At 40.7% G+C, this 23230-nt stretch overlaps 1 protein-coding gene across 1 annotated transcript in view; it reads left to right on the forward strand.

The window, feature by feature from the left end:
• The window catches only part of MALRD1 (MAM and LDL receptor class A domain containing 1), a 464614-nt gene that overhangs the window by 366208 nt on the left and 75176 nt on the right, over positions 1-23230 (forward strand). The window contains exon 31 of the mRNA XM_089693696.1: positions 18958-19230. Coding sequence (XP_089549822.1) covers positions 18958-19230 — 273 coding nt within the window. The remainder of the gene's footprint in view (positions 1-18957; positions 19231-23230) is intronic.

The raw sequence follows: 23230 nt of genomic DNA on the forward strand, positions 1-23230 counted from the left end.
GAGGTGACCATGGGATGTGGGGAATGGGAGTAATTCCCCCCGAAAAACTGGAGGGGCCTAATTCCTCCCAATTTGAATGAGTTTACCTTGTCTGGCCATGGGCTATGAAAGCAGAGAATCCACAGTGCTGTGCCCCTTGGGAGTTGGTCGCCTCAGGGGTGCTCTTATAACCATGTGAGTGTGGGAACCCCACTAGTTTGAACAAGCACAAGATCACAGCACTTATGTTTTTTATGCACTTGGCCTCTTTGGGCTAGGCCTTTTGGCTAAGTCTGGGGCAATTTTTTTAGCTACCAGGCCTCGGGGCCTAGCCTTTGCACATGCACATCACTCTTTATGTCACATTTTGTCATTTTTGCACTGTTGTTTGTGTCTTTTTCACTTTGATGGAGGGTGTGGATCCTCAGACCTACCCTGAAGTCTAGGGGTGGATGTGTGGCCATTAGGTTTCTTCCTCCCCTGAACCCGGGTAGTCTCTGTTTGGGAGAGTCTCTCAATCAGTACTTGTTGGTCAGCTTCAGGTGACCAATAGGAGAGGGCTCGGCCAGGCCTTTTGGCCAGTGAACCATGGTTGAACCTTGTCCTTGTCAGGAACCTTGTGCCCCATGGATTCAGGGTAAGGTCCTACTCCTCTGTGCGGTGGACAAGAGACACACCATTAAGTGCAATTTTTTGTGTGTGTACATATGCCTTTTTTTTGTGCACTTCGGTTTGCTCACTACCACCGATTAAACAAAACGGTGGTGACACCCACTTAGGGGGCAAGTCTATGAAGCCTGGCATTATTGATTTGCTTCAAAACACTATGAATTAATGGGTGCTGTGGTGGTACCTCCTTAGGGAGCCGCTCCATAATGCATGGAATTCATAGTATCTCCTTAGTCTTCCGGGTTGAGTGACACTGGGTGGACTAAAGACATCTTGGGGAATCTCTGGATTGAAGGTGAACATTGAAGCCTAAGATGCTTTATTGTTTTCTACCCTACCTGGGGGATAATTTTGATTAAAAAAATGTAATCGAAGCTTTACATTATAGGCAAGTAATATACACACAACTAAAACTAACATAAGAATGAATCAGGAAATATATATTTTTAGCCACAAAAAAGTGTGTGTTTACTGTTTGGAACATCCAGGATATATTTCCTTATCATGGCTCTCCAAGAAAAATTAGTCATCAGTGAGGAAGACATTTGGGTCATAAAGTGACAACCCTGCTATAAAAAAGTAAAGGCAAATTGAAAGGAAATTGTGGGCTGGCTGCGTAAATTTTTCTGTTTTATGTTATGTAAATCTGAACACAACAGAAAGATATTTATGATAAGATTAATCATTTCATCAGCATGCCATGTTACAATTCAGGCTGTATGTAGAAAACATGTCCCCGACAGCCTGAGAAGATGGAGGACCCTATGGGATATGTAGTTCTGTTTTCAAATACACCATCTGCTCAGTGGAGTCTTACACTTGGCAGTCAGTTTACATATTTCTGCACCTCACATGTAATACATGGAGAACAGGAAATAGGAATCCACAATAACATTTTTCAAAATCCTTCCAATATCCAGAAAGTGGGGTGTGTATGTGTGAGTGTTTCAGATTTCTTCCATCTGTTACATATTTTCTCTAAATTATTCTGTTTTTTTTTTTTAAATTAACTTTTTTACAGCCATGGTTTTAAATTCAACCGATTGCCGTAGGTGAACTCTATTTTGTTCTGATCCAAATGGCCAGTGGAATTGTTCTAACCCAGGGGCCCCCAAAATCTTCAACTCATCGACCCCTTCACAAATTTTCATCATTTTCAGATTGTTCAGAATGTAATAAATGAAGATTAGAGGTTTCATGGCATGATTACTTTTCATATAACAGGCATATAGGCATTGTTTCACTGACAATCCTGGTATCAGCAGCCATCATTATGGATACAAAATTTTCAATAAATATACAGCCAACCATTCTTTGGCACTAGTGATGAGCTCATGTGTGTTTCGGTCCTAGTCCAAACCCACCCAAGTGAGACCGCCAGGTATTGGGCTAGTCATCTGGGGCTGGGGTATTATAGTGTGCATGTACTGTATATGTGTGGCTGCAGGGCAGGGAATGCCTTAGCTACTTATGATTGGCACATTACAGTGACAGCTGCCTGGTGGGCTTGCTTAGGTGAGTTTGAACTAGAATCCAAACATGCTTGAGCTCATCTTTAATTGACACCGCTCCTGTCTGTATGGGTACACTCAATGGCTCTCCAACAGAGTTTGATGAGGATGTACTTACTTTAATCCTAAACTGAGTTTGATGACTGTCTACTTACTGACTCTTCAGTGGAGTTTGAGGAGGATGTACTTACTGGCTGTCCAACAGAGTTTGAGGTAGGGGAGTACAGTTAGCACAAGAATTAGCTCATATTTGGTGTTCATCCTTTACTTTTAGGACTAGCAAGTGACATGGAGTTGTACAGGTACGTCAAAAGATTAATTGACCTTCACACCACATATTGAACCCAAGATATTCACTGACCTCTTTTTGCCCCCCTAGCCATTTTAATGACCCTGGATAGTTCCATAGACCCACGGGGGTCAATATTGGGGAAATCTTCTCTAAACTGATCATAATTGACACTAATGTGTAGTGCAGCTCACGTTAGCCTTAGAAATTGTACAGCTAAGACAATCTGAGAAATTGTTTTGAGCGGGTTAAACTAAAAAACAAAAAAAACTGACAGATCCCTGCATCCACACAAACAATATGGCTGCAGAGATCTCCCTTGCATACGCTATTATATTATGACAGCGGGGCTCTCCCCCATTAGAATACACAGATCAGCACTGCAGCCATTGGCTACAGAGGCTGATCGAATTCTAGTTTTCCAGCAGGATGTTCCAGCACTACTAGATCAGCTTCTGCTAAAGAAAGAGGAGTGCACAAGGACTGAAATTTGGATGGTTCTTCTGAAGTGGCCACCTTTTAGTACATATGTAACCGGGTTTATACTTCTGTACATTCCCTTGCTGGAAAAATCCTTTCTGTCTTTAACCTTCATCTGGTCATATGGATATCTAAACAAATGTATAGATCCATGCAATTAATAGTACATTTGTCAGTTTCACCACATAAAGTCAAGAAGGGTGACCCAGATTAATTTAGTTTTAGCCTGTCATGGATGAATCAATGATGCTACCAATATGTTATGTTAATCCACAAAAAAGGGGGAGAGGGAAGGAGAACAGAATTGCTATGTATTAATACCATGTTTTTCAGACAATGTATAAAAATATAAAATTACACAAAAGGCTTTATCAGTTTCTAAACCACGTTCGTTATTTAATGATAAGGGGATGTCATTTTCCATACTCCTGCTTTGTCTACTGACTATGGAGTGATCGCAGAACTAAGAAGTAGATAGGCACATCCATTTATAGCACACTGCATAAAGTATATACAGGACAGAGAACATATAGCATACACAGTGGACCCAGTACAGATGCCACATAGTACATACAGCACGTACAGCAAACAGCATGCAACTTACACAGTACACCACACAAAAGGCACAAAGTATAGAGTACACATAGCATACGTAGCACAGGGCACCTACAACATACACAACACACATAGGACAGAGTGTGTAGATGGCCCCTAGCTGTTCCACATGATTGATCCCTCCGACTAGGGCCCTAGAGTAAAAAAGGCCACCCTGGAACCAAATTTTGTGCCCAGTGCAGACCTCCATGTCTGCCACACATAATCACAATGGAGGGTTCAAAAACCTCTTCACTCCATTTCCTGATCTACATTCATGTCAACTCTCCACGTGCCCGGATGCAGGGTCCCGTAATTACATCATGGTTACAGGTAAGAGCTCTGTAGGTCTAGTCTGAGGCCCATGAGACAAGGGGGCCCAAGCTTTCTGGCGTATTTTACATTGATGGGCAACCCTTTCCCATAACAACCACCAGCTCCTAGGCCAATCAGGGAAAGTGACCAAACAATAAAGAGAAAACCCTTCCTACCAGTGCACTACATATACACAACACAGAACTTATAGCACACGTATACAGAATGCACACAAAAACCCACATAGCACCGAGTACACACCACATACAACACAGAATGGACAGATCCTACATAGCAACACTAGTACACAAGTAAGTATTTTAGACACTAAGTAGCATATTAGACAGACAGATCACTACTTCAAATGAGCCATTTCAGGAACAGGCACCCTTACTTTTCCACCCTAGTTGAGTATTTTGTTACTCCCCCTTACTTGCATCTCTTTTCTGTTTTCCACTTTCACTAATTTCTTCTTCGGTCAATTTGCCCATCTTTTGCTATTTGTCATGTTTGTCATTCGCTGCTCATTTATTCTATACAGTGGTTGTATTTATTATTATTAATAGGTTTTCTACTACTCAATATTATTTTTGTTTTACCTTGTTGCTTGTTCTGAAGAGACTTTATCCATAAAATCTTCATATCTTTGAAACAAATAGGTATTCCTTTTTTTAACTCACTGGGTATGGAGTCATTTCATTTGTCATAATTAGTATGCCAATCACTTATAGTATTAGGCTTTAATATGTTCCATAGTTTCAGCAGGTATAACATCCCATCCAACTTTGGAACTTGAGAAAGCGAGCCACTTTGAGATGGAGATTTCTGTAATACTGGCAATGTCTGCACAATCTCTACAATAGTAAGAAGTCGGACAATTTGCTGCACACCTGCTTGATTCCTGCTCCCCACTGTGGTCTACTTTGTCAGCCTGGTCCCCCCCCCCCTTCTCCTAGCGACACACATGATCCAACCACTTCCATCCATTGTTTCTGCAGCAGATGGAGCTTCAGGCAGCAGACATTCACATCTCAAAGATCAGCTGACCAGTTCTGCACTTACCCAGTGGCAGAAGGCAGGCAAGCTCAATCTAGAACTGACTATACTGCAGATTGACACCTCAAAACAAGAGAAACAGAAAATGAGGGGAGGTTTTCTTCAACCTCTGTAATTGCACCAGAAAAGCACTGGTATTCGGTCCCAGATCAAGAGTTGGGGTGGGTCCATAGAACCATGGCATTTGGTTAACATTCTGGGACAGGTATGGTAGGATCTGTTACAGTTTTTAAAGTATCGGGTCTCTGTTCTTATGTTTTTCTTGTTCATTCTCTGGTGACAACTGAAATTTTTAGATTTTCCTTTACTTTCAGTCCCAGTAACATTGGAAACCAGTATAAGCAGAGAGAGTGAATTTCTCTAGTGGAGGTAAAGACAGTTGCATGACATCCTAACAAAAGTTCTAACCCCTGACCACTCTATCTATCCACAAAAAGAATTTCGGCTTTGGATGCACTTAACGCTTGACCACTTTCTCTTGTGGTGGAAGTGAAAGCAACTGGGAACAACAGCAACTCAGACATGAAGTGGTAGGCCATGTAAAATGACAGAGCAGTCAGTGTCTAAAGACCTCCAAACTTCATGTGGCCTTCAGATTAGCACAACAACAGTGCCTAGAGAGACCGGTGCATAGAGAGAGTGGCCGAGGAGCTGCATCCAAGCCTTACATCACCAAGTGCAATGCAAAGTGTGGGATGCAGTGGTGTAACGCATGCCACCACTGGACTCTAGAGCAGTGGAGATGTGTTCTCTGGAGCAGTGAATCACATTTCTCTGTCTGGCAATCGGATGGACGTGTCTGGGTTTGGTGGTTGCCAGGAGAACGGTACTTGCCTGACTGCATTGTGCCAGGTGTAAAGTTTAGTGGAGGGGGGATTATTGTGTGGGTTCGTTTTCAAGGGTTGAGCTTGGCCCCTTAGTTTCAGTGAAAAGAACTCTTTAGGTGTCAGCATACCAAGACATTCTGGACAATTTCATGCTTCCAACTTTGTGGGAATAGTTTGGGGATGGCCCTTTCCTTTTCCAACATGACTGCACACCAGTGCACAAAGCAAGGTCCATAAAGACATGGATGAGCGAGTTTGGGGTGGAGGAACTTGACTGGCCTGCACAGAGTCCAGACCCAAAAGAACACCTTTGGGATGAATTAGAGCAAAGATTGCAAGCCAGGCCTTTCTGTTCAACAGTGCCTGACCTCATAAATGTGCTTCTGGAAGAATGGTCAAACAATCCCATAGACACACTCCTAAACCTTGTGGACAGCCTTCCCAGAAGAGTTGAAGCTGCTAAAGCTGCAAAGGGAGGGCCAACTCAATATTGAACCCTACGGACTAACACTGGGATGCCATTAAAGATCATGAGCGTCCCAATACTTTTGGAAATATAGTGTATGTTGTGCAATTTTGAGAGCATTCGAAAACAGACACTGACGAAGGCTAAAATAACTGTCAAACGAGGTTAAAAACATTGATTATTTACAGTAAACTAGAAAGTAAAGTTCCAATTCCACCTCTATAAATGACACTAAATCACTAATGTGATGATTAGTGAAGTGAATAATGAAAAATATGCTCCGCCAATAGTTCACAGAGTAAATACTTAGCTGGCTTGAATCCAATTTGGACCTTTCACCGGTTTACTTCAGGATCTATACAGAATGCCCCATGACCCCGCCCCCCCTGGCAGGAAGCCTGTATTCCATTGGAGAAAATTATTTCCAAATTTCAGATGGACCTCTGCTTACTGCCAGTGTGAGCAGCACCAAAAGGGATCTCACTTATATCAAAGCAGGGGATTATGGGGCTTCTGATACAGTGCCTCCCAACCTCTTTTCAGTCACAGCACCCTTCAAAAGTATGCAGAATTTCGAGGCATCCCAGTTTAAAAAACGTAAACATTACTTATCAATGGGAAACCCGAGCCTGTGATGATGCACACAACTGCCTTGATGAAATAATCTTCACATCAGAAGCCTCCCTTCACATCAGTTTACCCCTATCCCATCAGAGCCCCCCCACTTCACGTCAGAGGTCCCCCTCAACACAGAGTCCCCTGATCACAAAGTCATAGGCCCCTCAACACATCAGAGTCCCCTCCATCACATCATAGTCTCATCCTTACATCAAGGTTCTGCATTACCACAAAGTCCCCCCTCCCCCAGATCACAGAGTTCTCTCATCCATCTCTGATCCAGGACAAACTGGATCTTGTGTTCTTGGCACTCCTGGAGAATCGAAAGAGCACCCTAGTTGAGAAAACTGTTCTAATGTCACTGTACTAATAGATAAGTAATATACATTCTACTAAGGTTCTGTTCTAATAAAGAAGTATCAGGCTTCCTTGGGGCTGTGATCTGACCCAATAGCCCTCATGTCACTATAAGCAGTATGTCCATTTGATCCCCCTTGTAGTAGTCATCATTAGTTACTGGCAAACCCCCCATTTCAGTGCTAAATAGATTTCTTTCATAGGGGAGCTTTGGCTGCTTCCTCTGAACTTGGTCTGAATGAGTCATTGTTCTAAGTGATAAATTAATGAAGTAAAACAGTAAACTAAATAGTTCAATGGGATTTTATAGACAATCTGAAGTACAAAATGCTTAAAACCCATAAGTGTCAAGCTCACCATTTTGTTTCTTTATAAATAGGCCCACAGAGAACTAACTGCAGATTAACAAAAACCTGAGCATCAGTTTTCCAGATATTCAGAGGATATTCTTTTTCTTACTAGCGGTTCTCATTGAAATGCCAACCATGCATAGCAGTATTTCAGTACTGTTGAAGTAGCTACCCACAAATTGATATGAATAGTTTGCAAAATGGGAGTCGAAAGCAATCAAACTACTGGTGAAATCTACTGATTTTAATTTCACCAAACATTTTCGCCCCCATGGAGACTTTATTAATTTAATTTGTTCAGCCATAATACATTTATTTCAGGGTGAGCTGCTTCTTAATCCAGTGTCGACAGCTGGTTTAGCAACAGACTAGAATGTGACTCTGACATGCGCACACAACTTTTTTTCATTATTTAAATTACATTTCTAAGTATTCTAAGGATGAAATGTATGAATAACATGTTTGTGAATTCCTGTGGAAGATAGTGATAGGTGACAATAAGTGTCACTGAAGGCAATAAGCAATTATAAATCCAATTAGATTCTCATGTATTTGGCTTTTGGTTGTATGTAATTCATACGCAAGCTGGACAGCTGACAAAATTAATATGTTAGGTTGGAGTTTTCTGCTGCTCTCTAGCTTTGTTACTCATTTAGTTGAAGGTTGCAATCCAATAAGGCTTTAAAGGGGTATTGGGTAACAGGCACGTCTTATTGCACCAGGTGCATGGGGGGGGGGGGAACCCTGCAGTTTCCCCCACCAGCAGGGAGGATCACATGTGGGTGATCAGTGAGGCGATTGGGGGAAACCGAACTGTAACCGATCTTCTGTGTAGCTCTCATTGCAGCAGCTGAAAGCCGGCTTCTCCTCTTCCCTCGTGCCGGCTTTGAGCTGCTGCAAGGAGAGCAACAAAAGATCGGCTCCAGTAATTTTACCTACCCATCGCACTGATCACTATGTACTGTCGGATCCCCCCCCCCGCCTGGGCCCCCCTGTGTGCCCCCTACAGTGCTGCCTGCTTTCCTCCTCTCCCACTAGCAGCTGCAGACACAGTGGGATGGAGAGTAGGGGAAGGGGCAGGTCAATATGTTATTTAAGTGCCCCTTCCTTTTCTAAATGAAAAGAGTGAGTGATTAGTACCCATCACTCACTGTGTTCATTCATAACTGAAGCACATTAAAATAGTTTATGAATGAACAGGAGCCTCTGTCTCCTGTTCATTCATCTGTAGTGCAGCTGAAGCTGCAGAAAGAAACTGTGTTTCCTCAGTTCCTTTCTCTGTCTCAAAAGTGAGACTTCACCAAAGACCCCCAACAGCGTTGTGAAAAATGTAAAACACTGTAAAAAAATATATAAATAATTGTAAAAAAATTTGACTAAAATTTCTAATCAGACCTAAAAGCCACACCTAATATGTACCATAATCTAGCCAGACCCACTGCTCACCATGGCATGCTATGTGCACCGCAAATCATAGTCTGATAGATCATGGTAGGCGTCCAAGTGCATTACATTGCCCAGGGGTCCATGATGCTAGCAAGATTGCACCGTTGGGTTGGGTGTAAGAATCTGTTGGCATGATCATGTCATCATCTTGTTTGGGAGATTGGCATAATCACATTTGATAGATGTCATGTGCAATAAAACATTTAAAATCACACCCCAATGCACATTTGCAGTAGTGGGCAATGCACCAATACTGCAGTGCACCAAAACACAATGAGGAAAGATTAGAGGAACTGAATTTATTCTCTCTTGATAAGAGGAGATTAAGGGGGGATATGATCTCCATGTATAATACATAAGGGGGATATGATCTCCATGTATAATACATAAGGAGGATATGATCTCCATGTATAATACATAAGGGGGGATATGATCTCCATGTATAATACATAAGGGGGGATATGATCTCCATGTATAATACATAAGGGGGGATATGATCACCATGTATAATACATAAGGGGGGATATGATCTCCATGTATAATACATAAGGGGGGATATGATCACCATGTATAATACATAAGGGGGGATATGATCTCCATGTATAATACATAAGGGGGATATGATCTCCATGTATAATACATAAGGGGGGGATATGATCTCCATGTATAATACATAAGGGGGGATATGATCACCATGTATAATACATAAGGGGGGATATGATCTCCATGTATAATACATAAGGGGGGATATGATCTCCATGTATAAATACATCAGTGGTTCATATAGTGAACTCGGTGTAGAGTTATTCACCCTGAGGTCATCACAGAGGACAAGGGGACACTCTTTACATCTGAAGGAAAAGAAATTTAATCTCCAAACATGGAAAGGTTTCTTTACAGTAAGAGTTGTGAAAATGTGGAATAGACTCCCTCAAGAGTTGGTTCTGGCCAGCTCCGTGGATTGCTTTAAAAAAGGCCTGTATTATTTCTTAGATACACAGAATATAACTGGATACTAACATTTATAGGTAAAGGTGATCCAGGGAATATCCGACTGCCTCTCGGGGGATCAGGAAGGATTTTTTTCCCTTGCAGGAGCAAATTGGATCATTCTTTGCTGGGGTTTTTTTTACCTTCCTCTGGATCAACTGTGGGTATAGGATTATAACTTTTTTTGTAATGGTTGAACTGGATGGACCTTTGTCTTTTTTCAGCCAGACTAACTATGTAACACCATGTGTTGCATTATGGTGCTTTAAAAAAAGGGTTTTGTCCGATATGTGGGTTGTTGCTATGCATTAGCAGCCTATTTATAATGAATGCTCTCATTTAATGCAATGTGTTAGTGTATGTAAACAGCACAGAGAAATGTTAAAGGATGCTTAGGGACCAGGGGCAGACTGACAACTCATGGGGCCCCCAGGCAATAGGGGATCATGGGGCCCCTGTGTCCTTGCCCAAACTCAAAAAAGCCTATGAAAAAGGTACCAGGGGCATCTCATGGGGCCCCCTACTGACCCCAGGCCCTCGGGCAGTGCCTGAGTTTCCAAGTGGTCAGTCTGCCCCTGAATGGTGCAATACCTTTGGTGGCGCAGGAACAACACTGCGGTGCTGCCTTCCTTTGTTCCCCCCCGCTGCTCACCAGGTGGTGTTGACACTTAGATACTAAGAGTCAAAATGCACTTGAATGAAACAACATCAGAAGCTTCTGAAGATGCCCTGTGGGAGGGGCCAAACAAGTTAGTAGGGGACTTCTGGTGACGTCACATCCAGCCGGTGGAACGCATGCCGTGGCGGTGCCTCAGGTTCTGCATTTCATGCCTTTCTTATCCATACCCTTGTAAGTGTAACCAGATTGTAATGATCTTTAAAAAAAAAAATAACAGAATTACCCTCTGCATATCTTTTTGGGATCCTCTTTGCATATGAATAACACATATCTTTGAATCCTGCTGTGAATTGGAGGAGTGATGGAGGGAGGATCCTTCACCTAAAGTTGTTTCATTCAAGTGCATTTTGACTTAATGTCTAAGGGTCAACACCAGCTGGTGAGTGAGGGAACAAAGAAGGGGAGCACAGCACAATCATCCAGTTTGTATGTGGCCATAGCTCAGAGCATTTCTGCATCTGATGGTGGAGTTCAACAGCCTCTAAAGGCAGAAAACTTGCTGAAAATTTGAACCCGTGTGAATGTAGCCTTACTGTTTATAAAGGATTAGATTAGATTAGATTCAACTTTATTGTCATTGTGCAAAGTACATGTACAGAGCCAATGAAATGCAGTTAGCATCCAGCCAGGAGTGCATAAATGGCCCATTTACTGTTTATAAAGGATGGTAGGACCCTTTATATTGCTGACAACCAGAATAAGGGCAGTATGACATGAAGCACTGTTCTCCGCTCTGCACAGTAAACTGAGATATTTTTTTGAATACATGAGATTATCCAGGAAAGCACTCAAATCCCAGGACTGTCATTTATTCAGTACAGAGATAACAACATAATAATTCAGATGCTACTGCTGCTGCAATCTTTGAGAAGAAGACCTAAGATGTTTGAATGAGCTGGCACTGACCAACATCCAGGAAAAATGTAAACTGTACAGGGAGTGAAACCTGTATCCCAGGCAATGTGGAATTGTTATATTTTAGAACTTACAAGTTCAAACCAGCCACCAAATACTGTTTCAGGGCCCGATGGCCCACTTTTACTCAAAGGAAAAGTAAAAGTTTGAACCTAAATCAAAAGGTTCCCCTCGCAGGGGTGGTCAACATTTTTCCCCCAATACTTTATAGGTGCTTCCTTCAGGCTCCCGGCTCACTTTTGCAGTGCTGCTGCTAAGGCCTCAAGCTTGGGTCTTTTGTTTGGTCTCTTAGACCAATTCACAGCACCACTGTTCTCAAGTACAAAACTCTGTACCTTTCTTTCTTTTTCAGCTCCCTGCTGCTCTGGCCCACACCCTGACCTCTGGGCAGGGAACCTTCTGTTTCTTGGGTGGAGCCCTCAACCATTGCTAAGCCCTTGCTCTGAGTCGGACATATCACTGTATGGCGCTTCTCGGACTGGTCAAAGCATAACAGGCAATACAAAACATAACATTGTAAAACATTGTGTCAATGGCATTTTCCAAATATTTGAATTTAGTAGCTACCTGATGTTGTGAAGTAGGGTGTGTATGGTTTACAGTATCTATGGTTAGTGGAAACAACAGGGATTTTATTAATACAAAAATATTCTCAAAGTTTTTAATTATGTGGAAGGAAGACACCTATATTGGCCAGGGTCTTCTAAGTCAGGGGTCTCCAAAGTTTCTAAACAAAGGGCCAGTTCACACTCCTTCAAACTTTAAAGTGGCCACATTGTGGCCATTGGGAGTAGAAATGTGTAGGCATCAATGGGAGTAAATAATGCGTCATCTTTGCTGTAAGTGGGAGGAATAGTGCCCCATCATTGTTGTTGTTAGGAGGATTAGTGTAAGTGGAAGAAATGATGCCTTGTTTGTGTTAGTGGATGAAATAGTGCACCAAGGGCCAGATAAAATCAAGCAAAGGGCTGCATCCTACGCACCCCCTAGGCCATAGTCTGGAGACCAGTGTTCTGGGTAAATGGTGTCATCTGCATATAGAGATACATAAGAATCCAAAGGCCTTTAAGTAATAATGGTGTGTGAACCTTAATCTCTTAGGGCATTTTATCAAGAGCAAATTGGAGACAACCCTGTCTTGCCGATCGGTAAATGGGAAATGGTCAGAGATTAGGTTGTTACTTCTGAATCTAGCAGCTCACATCAGAGTAACAGATAGAGAGAGAAAAGACCAATTTACACTGTTAAATGCTTTTCTAAGTGTCTAAGGTCCTTGTCTGGATATGGGTTCTGTAAGATTGTAAACAAGTGTCTAAAAATCCCATTTGATAGCAATTACTACTTATAAACGTAGTGATATATCCATTTATCTGAATAGTGATAATTTTTCTAGTATATTGAAAGCAGAATTAATGAGAGATATGGGGTGGTAGGATAACATCTAGTTATAACAGCTTCACTTATGGGAGGAGAATTCCCTGTTTGAAAGAATAATTGAAAGTAGCCAATAGATAACTACTTAAAGCAGAGTTCCAGACATTTTTGTGTTTATTAAAAGTCAGCAGCTACAAAAACTGCAACTGATCACTTTTAATAAACACACACTTATCTGTCCCAGGATCCAGCGATGTTCTCATCCACGCCGTCCCTTCTCCTTTTCTCTCCTCCACGGCTCCAGCATTTCAACTGTGGGCATCAAGCTGAGACAGTTTGCGGCTTCACAGCCTGGTGCCCACTGTGCATGTGCGAGTTGCACTGCGCTTTCTGATTGGTCCGGCATTCTTCTGGGACCTGTGAAGGTTCCCAGGAGACTGCGGGAGGAAGGAGGGGGTGAACTTCCAGGTCACTTCACCACAGCAAACTGAGTCGGAAGTGGGAGCAGGTACCTGTCAAAACCAGGTACCTGCTCCCCCCCAAAAGATGCCAAATATGGCAGTGGGGGGGGGGGGAGGCAATAAGCGGAGCTTCCACTTTTGAGTGGAACTCTGCTTTAAATATTTTTTTTTATTTTCTCTGTCATTGTACAGGGAATCCATAAATGCCTATGGTTTGTGCAAAGAAAATTGTGTTATTGCCTGGACAACTTTTCCACAGTGATGGGAACATCCAAATCTTTTGTCATTTGAAGAGTGAGAGTTGATAATGGGATTTTGAATAAATACAGGGCAATAACTTCCAAATGATATTTCAATGAAGAGCAATATACTTTTGAATAATGGCTGAAATGATAATTCTGGTTTTCTTTGTGTAATAATGAAATTTGTTTGGTGATCTGAATCATTTAGGTGTGACAACTATGCAAAAAAAAAAAAATCAGAAAGGGGGCAAATACTTTTTCACAGCACTGTAAGTTGGATATCAGTCAGAATATATTGCAGTCTGCAAGGTAATCGAGTAGACAACCATCTTTCCCACCACATTTACATTTTGTATTTAGCAATTTCTTTTCAGTCTGAGATAACAAAAAGGTGGTATTCTTCTTTATTGTCCTTTTTTGGCAGCAGCCTGCAGTAGGATTTTCAATATGAAACTTTGTCTGAGATAGATCAGTTTTAATTTGCTTAGAGTAATCAGTAGCGATGTTTCTCATACTCCCCACTGCTGACATAAAGGTCCCATAAAGAGGCCTCAACATACTGATGGTGATAAGGTATTTTCATTTTTGGTAATTAATAATACCTGATCTTACAGAGATAGTCAACCATGGGGTCCTCCAGCCAAGTCCGAGTCAAACACATAATCGCAAACACTTGGGTGTGAGTGATTTCAAGAAGACTAGAAGGAGATAGTGATTTGATATATTCTACCTCAGGAAAGGTATCTGACATCAATAAAAGGTAAAACAGAAGGTGTACAGAAAGAAAGGTCTATACGAGAAAAGGTATTATAAATCTGAGTACCATGAAAAGCTTTACCATCTGGATGCCTCCACCTCCATACATTCCCCTTCACTTCATCTTAAAAAATGAGACATTTTGTTTACCAGTACCTTGCAACCTTCTCATATTTACAATATGAACGGCAATAAAGTCTCCCACAATAATAATTCCAAACCAAAGAACATTGTTAAATCTAACTCAGTAATATTAAAAGGAGAAGGGACATACGTATTTATAAGCATTAAAAAGTTAGATCCTATCAGGATGTTCAAAACCAGATATCAGCCATCTGGATCTGATTTTAAATTCAGTATCTCATGAGGCATGGATGTTGACATTGAGACAGACACCACTGGGTGGGTTGTGTACAGGATGCTGGGAAAGGGGCCCGGATGGTAGATATGTGTCAGCATTGTTTGGGTTGTTGTCCCTTTAAGGGAGACAACAAGAGAAGCAGTTTTGAGTACTCAGAATTAAACCCAACTGCAGGATAGCTGTGAAAGTGTAGGCGGTAGTGTCGGTGAGGTGTTGTGTAGAACAGGACACAGTGTGAGCGAACTGTGGGCTGTATGGCTGCTGAACTATCTGTGACCTTCACTGGACCTATGGAGCAAGTGGGGACTGTAAACCCTTTTGTGGGGCAAGTTTATTCTGGTGGTGAGCTGAAGCTTTATTTTGTACCAGAGACTATAAACTGTTTTGCTTGTTAATGCTGAAGAAAAGTCTGTTTTGTTTGCCTTATTGGAAAGTAAAAACTGCTGTTTTTACAAAGACACGGCTGACTAGTAATCCGAACCCCCAAAATATCACTGTTGTATGAAATGCAAGGCTAAGCATAGTTTGTGAAGTGAGGTTCACTATAATGGCTGTTCCACCAGTGGGTTATCACTTCTTACCTTTGAACCCCCTCCAGACTATATGACTGCTGAGAGTGAAGAAAGTTAACCCAGACTCCAGAGACAGAGACATAATCTTGCCTTTATACAAATCATTAGTTATACCTCATCTAGAATATGCAGTTCAGTTTTTGGTAGCAGTTCACAAAAAGGATATTGGAGATCTGGAGAGAGTGCAGAGAAGGGCAACCAAACTGATAAGAGGCATGGAGGAGCTCAGCTATGAGGAGAGATTAGCTGAACTGAATTTATTCTCTCTTGAGAAGAGGCGATTAAGGGGGGATATGATTAACATATATTAATACATTAGTAGTCTATATAGTGAAATTGGTGTAGAGTTATTCCCTTCTAGGTCATTAAAGAAGACAAGGAGGCACTCTTTACCTCTGGAGGAAAAGAGATTTAACCTTCACATATGGAAAGGCTTCTTCACAGTAAGAGCTGTGAAAATGTGTAATAGACTTCCTCAAGAATTGGTTCTGGCCAGCTCAGTAAATTGTTTTAAAAAAGGACTGGATGCATTTGTAAATGCACAAAATATGACTGGATAATAACATCTAGAGTTAATAACACCAGGGGGAGTTGATCCAGGGAATATCTGATTGCCTCCTGGGGCATAGGGAAGGAATTTTTCCCCCAACTGGATCAAATTGAATTATGCTTTATTGGAGTTGTTTGCCTTCCTCTGGGTCAACAGTGGGTATAGGATTGTGTTTATGGATGTTTTCAATATTCTTTATTTTCTTCTGCTGATTGAATTAGATGGACTAGTATCTTTTTTCAAGCTCGCTAACTACATAACTATGTAACCCTGTGTAAGCTCCAAGTCACAGGGCTTACATGGGGCTAAAATCTCTCTTCACACACCCACATGTGAAAGAGTTTGATGCCTCAGTGACCAATCACCAAGCAGCAGTGCTTCTATGTAGTTGAAGGGGAGTGGATCTCATGTGGTCGTATACTAGGAAGTATTTTTTTTTCTCTTCCAGTGGCTGAAAAAAGAGACGAAGGATAAGCAAGCTGCTAGTGGTTATATTATTAAACTGATCCAGTTGTTTTTCCTTGCATAGGCAAAGCACAGGTTTACTTTAAAAGTTAGGCTGCACATCTTCAGGAAAATTAAAAATACTTCATAAGGTTTTTAAATTTGACTGGCAGGTCCAGCGTAAAATTTGACGATAATAAAAACTGTTGCCAGACCCCGTTGGAATATAGATTTGAGAGCACCATGTACTCAATCCTTTGTTTAAATGTGATACTAGTAGTTATTACTGCCTAGAATGTTAACATACTCTAACAAAGCAGCGTCCTACATGGTACACTGAGGAGTTTGTATTTATATGTTGTTTTGTTTCTGAATTTTAGCTGTAGGGTTATTGTGGTATGGCAGAGATTTTGGTACGTACAGTCACTGCTCTAAGAGAATCAGGCATCAAATATGAACACGTTTTTTGCCTTAGGATTTTAGAGCAATTCCTATATGAGTACTCTGGGTCTAAAGCTGTTGTGTGTGCTATAACATTAGAACTGTCAATCCCTAGATTGCGCCCTGCAGCAACAACACCTCCTATATAACTTTAACTCCAGAAAAAAAATAAATTCCTTTATATTGGGGTATAGTGGAGAGGGAATAGAACTTCTGTTGTGCTTTATTGTTGTGTGAGTCCCTTTTTGGGAAACGTCCCCTACGTCCCAGTGGCAAGAAAATAGCTCTAACCCTTCCTTACTCAACTAAAAATGATTTTATTGCTGTCCTTGTCCTCAATTGGTTCACTTTAAATGGGAAGTTATAATTTGCATGGACATTTTCCCCAGAGCTTTGTGGATGAAGGGAAGCTCTGCTGACTTCCATTATCAATCATGGGCCACAAAAATATTGTTGTTTGTTAATTTTCACATGATTGGGTATTCTTTACAAAGTGAAGTTAAAGAACATTCACAATCTCTGGGAAAAAGTTCCATTCAAAGTGGAACTTCCTTTGCAAAGTAAACAGCTTATTTGCCTTTAGTAAATCAACCCCTATAAATCTCTTCTGCCAAAAAAAGCTTTTACTTGTCTGTGAACAATTTTTTAATGATACACTGGCTGAAGTAGAGGTGCAGGGCAGTGTTCAGTCCTGGGCCATTCCTGGCACATCCAATGCACAATAGCTACATCATCAGTGGCTACAAAATGGCCAAAGCATGATGACCCAAAAGAAGAGCAACAGAAGATGGTGGAGCAGAAGGTGATGGGGCATCAGCTGGAAGCTTGGAAGTTACAAGAGACTAGAGACAGAGGTAAGTATGTAATAATGTGTAAGTATGCTGTACATAAGTGCATATTATAGCAAATACTGTCACAGTCATCCCATGTAAACTTCTACTTTAATCTGAGTTTTAAATACATTCCTGTTTCATTCTTCTTAAACAGTACCGAAATAGCACAGCAGTTTCTTGATAGTCATTTCTGTTCGGACTTCCAGGCTATCACCATCGCAGTAGCTTTTTCATGTAGACTTCCTATAGACTGTATTAAGGGTGCAGTAGATGCATGACTAATTTATTTCTGTAAGTTTTATACATAGACTGCACCAGATGGACACATAATTAGACTAGATGAAGTTACAGAATCACAGGCTCAAAACACCAGGTGGCCATCAACCAAAGGATTTTATACAGTGGGGTGACCTGGCATACTCAACAGATGAAGGATAAATAGTGAAATCCCTGCACAGGCAGAGTGTCCCCAATGAAAATTTGATTGCAGTCTAAAAGGGAATATACAGGGAATTTCCAGAAAACAACTTTATTTTTCTTTCCTCTAGACACAAAAATAAAACATATTGCAGATCAGAATTTAATATTTCACTTTTTGCAGACATTAATTGGGTCTGATACTCCAGGGCTTCAGACAAGTGGTTTGCAGCCTAGCTGTGACTTCAGATCTAATAGCAGGATCTCAGGGTATGCACACATCTGTCCTAGAGAGGGCGCAGTTTGCGTCTTTTGTTTGCAAGAGAAGTCAGCAAGCACAAAACTAGTGCTGGTCAGTGGGGACAGCCCGCCATGAGCTTCACACACTAAAGCATTGACATGCCCTGTATTAAATGTTTTTTTTTAAATAAGAATTTTATATAACTACAAAAATAATTATATAAAAACAGTTGTAAGTTTCAAGCAGAACTATTGGCAAAACTTTTTTTTCCTTCTGAATAGAGTAAGAGAGTGTTATAACCCCTGTCAATTTATTTTTTGCCATCAATTCCTGTCCCATAGCCAAAACAGGAAGTGAGAGATAATCCCTGCAAATTAAGAGAATTCCTTTGGGGCACCCAAGGTCACAAGAACTAGTTGGACTAGTAGAACCATTGGAAGATTTCCACTATATTATTTTTCTAGGGACAACCGAAAATTTGGTGTTTTCTTTACTTTCACTTTCGATGGTAACAGGAAACAGGACAAATAGAGAGGGTGAATCTCCCTAACGGGGGCACATACACCAGTAAAAACCTGACAGGTGTTCAAATTCCTCTCCACTCCATTCAAAACTAAAACAAGTTTTGCCTTTAGTTATACTTTAAACAAGAAATTAACAAAAAGGAGGAGAAATTGGTAAATTAATAAATGAAGCATGTTTTTTTTATTTTTATTTTTTCCAGAGCCAGAAATACCAAAGCCTACTTGTCCTGAAGACTTGTTCACTTGTGCCTATGAAGAGCAGTGTGTGCCCTTGTCTGCCAAGTGTAATGGGATGGAGGACTGTATGGATGGAACAGATGAAATCTTTTGCCCTGCAGTGATCCCCAGCGCAACCCCCAACCCATACTGCAAGAGTACAGAATTCCAGTGTTCCAACAGACGATGCATCCCAATGATGATGTGGTGTGATGGTGTAATTGATTGTCTGCTTGGTGAAGATGAATATAATTGTAGTAAGTGTTACAATTTTTACTTGGTTCATCAGTTATAAAGAAAGGGTGGGCACAATTTAAATTTTGGCAGAACACAAGGCTATATGTACTAGCTCTAAAATCCAAGGGACTTCACAGGGATATAAAGGTGACATAGAAGAATAATGGCAAAAGACACAAAGTGGTCTACCAAGTCTGCTCCCCCCCTTTGTTTAATCCATGTTTGTTTTCTTTGTGTTTTCTCAACCTTTTTGTATAGACCTCTGTTCCTAAGCGTGTTTATATTTACTTACTATTGTTTAGCTTTCAAGGCTTCCCTTATTCCCACTTGCCAATATCTTTTTGTAAGTGAGGTCTCCAGAATTTGACACAATATTCCAAATGAGGCCTAACTAAAGCTCTATGGAGTGGAATTAGGACCTCCTTTGTCTTGCCAGTGATCCCTCCAGTGATGTATCCTAGAACTGTATTCCCTGCCACCAGGCCACACTGCTTGCTCATTTTGCAATTACCTTTAATGAGCACCCCCAAATCTAGTTTGAAGTAATTTCACACAAAGGTTGACAGCTCTGCACTGTAGTCTGACAGCACAGATTGGTTGTATAACTGCTTTTTAATTTTCACCATTTTCATATGCCAGTTTGTTTTATACAAAGTTATGGTTTGTTAGCGCTGTTCTGTATGCTGGGGTCTCCTTAGGTAGCTGGCTGCTAAGGAGATACCTGCGCGCTGCCAGCTGGTGCTGTGTGTCTCCACAGACACACACAGCAGGCCACAAGCCACGTCTATACTCCCTCCTTTAAATTTGACTGACAGCAGCAGGAGCCTAATGCTCCACTGACATCAGTACCCTCCTCTGCCCCTGAAAGACCATGGAAATGGTACAGATCTTGGAGGACTCAGCAGCGTTGGACATGAACCACAGGGGGCACAAGGTACTAGTGCATTTTATAACCTAGTGCAGGGAATACATTAAGGTAATTAAATCTATTGCCACTTTAAGATGACGTGTAGCTCAGTTTCTGGCAGTTCTGGACAGGCAACGCAGAAAATTTCTGAGTCTTAAAAATTATATAGGGTGTTTGTTTCTGAAGGAGGGGGGCATTTGTGGGATTCTAAATGTTCTTCATTAAACATATAATACATGCATACATTCACATGTGTACATACATAATTTGAACATATAATGTAAAATCTTTCCAGTAATGATTATTTGTCACTCAATGAAAGTGGAGATTCATTTGAAAGAGTGTTTTTTTTTTTTGGAAAAAAATGTTTTTAGAACTATGAGTCTTGAAAATCTGGAATGTAATGTTTGAAAAATTTACTTTTTTGTGTGTTTTTTAATAACTGATTATTTTTTTAAATGTATGACCAGGTGTACAAACTATCACTAAAAAGCTGTTTTTTATGAAAAAACAATTATTGCTAACATTGCTAGAATTCCTTAAAACTCCTGGTGAGCTGTTTTCTTTTGCAAAATATATAAAGTACAAATCTTTACCATCTTTATTACCCTGGATGACCCTTGAGAAAACCTTTCATATTTTCTGACTTACAAAATTCATTTTTTTAATTAGCAGAGTGAAACCAATTGTACTGACAGTTTCGTTGTAGAGGACCAAGAAAGTTTTCTTCTAATGATTTCCCTTACTTTGATATGGAATCACAGCTCTGTAAATGATGCTTTTACTTTGTAGTGTAAACTACTTTTTGCTGATAAAATAATCTTTTTTTTAGGTGATGACATATTTCAACAAATATGCTTCTCAGAGATAAAATGCAAGCTCTGAAATGCAGGCAAAGAACTACAGTAAAAAGACTAATATTTTTTTAAAACCAAAAATCTGTGAAATATGTAACTAATTATGGGAATATTTTTTTCATCCAAAGATATTTTTAGCCAGAACGATTATCTTTTAAATATTATGAAGGTTATACTGCTATATTCATTCACTTAAAGTAAACTTCCATTTTTATAAATAAATTACGTCATGCTATATACATTGCATGTATTTTACCAAATAATACTGCAGTTGCAACTTGCTTTTGTTCTGTAGATACTGAGAAAGGTCATTACAGTAAGGTCCTCAAGGTGACCACTAAGTGGGAGACGTGGGTCTGTACACGCATTCTTCCCATACGGAGTGCCTACACTTAAATAATGATGTCAAAATGCTCACAAGATCCCAATCCTTCCAAAATTGCCTCTTAAAACACCCAGGCTTGGATGGGGTGTATATGCCACTCAGAATGTAGAGGCTCTGCAGCTAAAACCTGTGGTGTGAGCTATGTAAAGCAGTGTGTAGAGGATTAAATAAGAATCTTAATTGTTAACCTGACCACACCCTTTAGCACCAAATGTGTTACATACTATATGGCCAATAGTTTGTGAACACCTTACCATCTCACCTATATGAGCTTGTTGGAAATTCCATCCCAAAACCATGGGCATTAATATGGAGGTGCGCTACTCCTGCCCTCCCTACACACACACACACACACACACCTTGATAGCTTCCACTCTTCTGGAAACAAGGTTTTGGAGTGTGTCCCATTCAGACGAAAAAGCACTTGCAAGATCAGGTTCTGATTTTGGATGAGAAGCTCTGGCTCTCAGTGTTCCAATTCATCCCAAAGGTGTCCCGTAGGGTTGAGGTCAGGGCTTACTGCAGGCCATGTGAGTTCCTCCACATCAAACTTATCAAACCATGTCCTTATGGAGCTGGCTTTGTTCACAGGGGTTCACAAGATTAGTACTACACTGATTGTTCATTCATATATCCCACAATAACCTGAAAAGTGTGCTCAACAAATACTGTGTAATTTGTGTAGTTCATAATTTACCCCCATTGGGAAGAAATTTTTGTTGTGACTTTTGGAAGAATAAACATGAGAAAGAAATGAACTGACACTCTATATAGACTTATCTTTGTGTTCCTGTCCTCTACGGTTGCCTGGACTATTTGCTTCTTCTTCTTACAGTTTGATGCTGATTTTCCCATATTAAGTATGTTCTCTTCTGTATGCAAAAATGCTTGAAGACTCCGCTCCTGTCTCTATAATCATTGATTAAACAATTGACAAAACACTGGCCAACAGTGTGTCTTCCTGGTCCATAGAACATGTCAGAACACCTTTGCACACACATCCTGTTTACTTTCTATAATGGTGTGTTCACATGGACACCAGAAGAATGAGCTATGTGCAAGTGTTTAACACCTGACAATTGCATCTAATGCCCATTAACTGTTGGGTCTGATAGTGTCCAGAGCAGAAAGGCTTATTGCACATGCTTGTCATGCATTGCGAACCTAAACCTGCATGACAAGAGCTGAATGTTTTCTGCATTCCACAAGAGTGTTTTATCCACATACCGGTCACCTGGAAATTAGTAAAACAATCAGTTATGAGAGTATGAAAAGTTTACCAAATCGGTATAGGCAGTTTGGCTTGTTACATAATTACATAGTTAGTTTAGCTGAAAAAAGACTAAAGTCTATCCAATTCAACCATATTAAAAAAAAAGTTATAATTCTATACCCACCGTTGATCCAGAGGAAGGCAAAACATCCCAGCAAAGCATGATCCAATTTGCTCCTGCAAGGGAAAAAATTCCTTCCTGATCCCCCGAGAGGCAATCGGATATTCCCTGGATCAACTTTACCTATAAATGTTAGTATCCAGTTATATTATGTGTATCTAGGAAAGAATCCAGGCCTTTTTTAAAGCACTCCACTGAGCTGGCCAGAACCAACTCTTGAGGGAGTCTATTCCACATTTTCACAGCTCTCACTGTGAAGAAAAGTTTCCGTATTTGGAGATTAAATTTCTTTGCCTCCAGACGTAAAGAGTGCCCCCTTGTCCTCTGTGATGACCTCAGGGTGAATACACTGAGTTCACTATATGAACCACTAATGTATTGATTACATGTTGATCATATCCCCCCTTAATCTTCTCATCTCAAGAGAGAATAAATTCAGTTCCTCTAATCTTTCCTCATAGCTGAGCTCCTCCATGC

The sequence above is a fragment of the Staurois parvus genome, unplaced genomic scaffold (assembly GCF_062004578.1).
Source record: "Staurois parvus isolate SC_StPar_1 unplaced genomic scaffold, SC_StPar_1.0 ptg000636l, whole genome shotgun sequence".
NCBI classification, from domain to species: Eukaryota; Metazoa; Chordata; class Amphibia; order Anura; family Ranidae; genus Staurois; species Staurois parvus.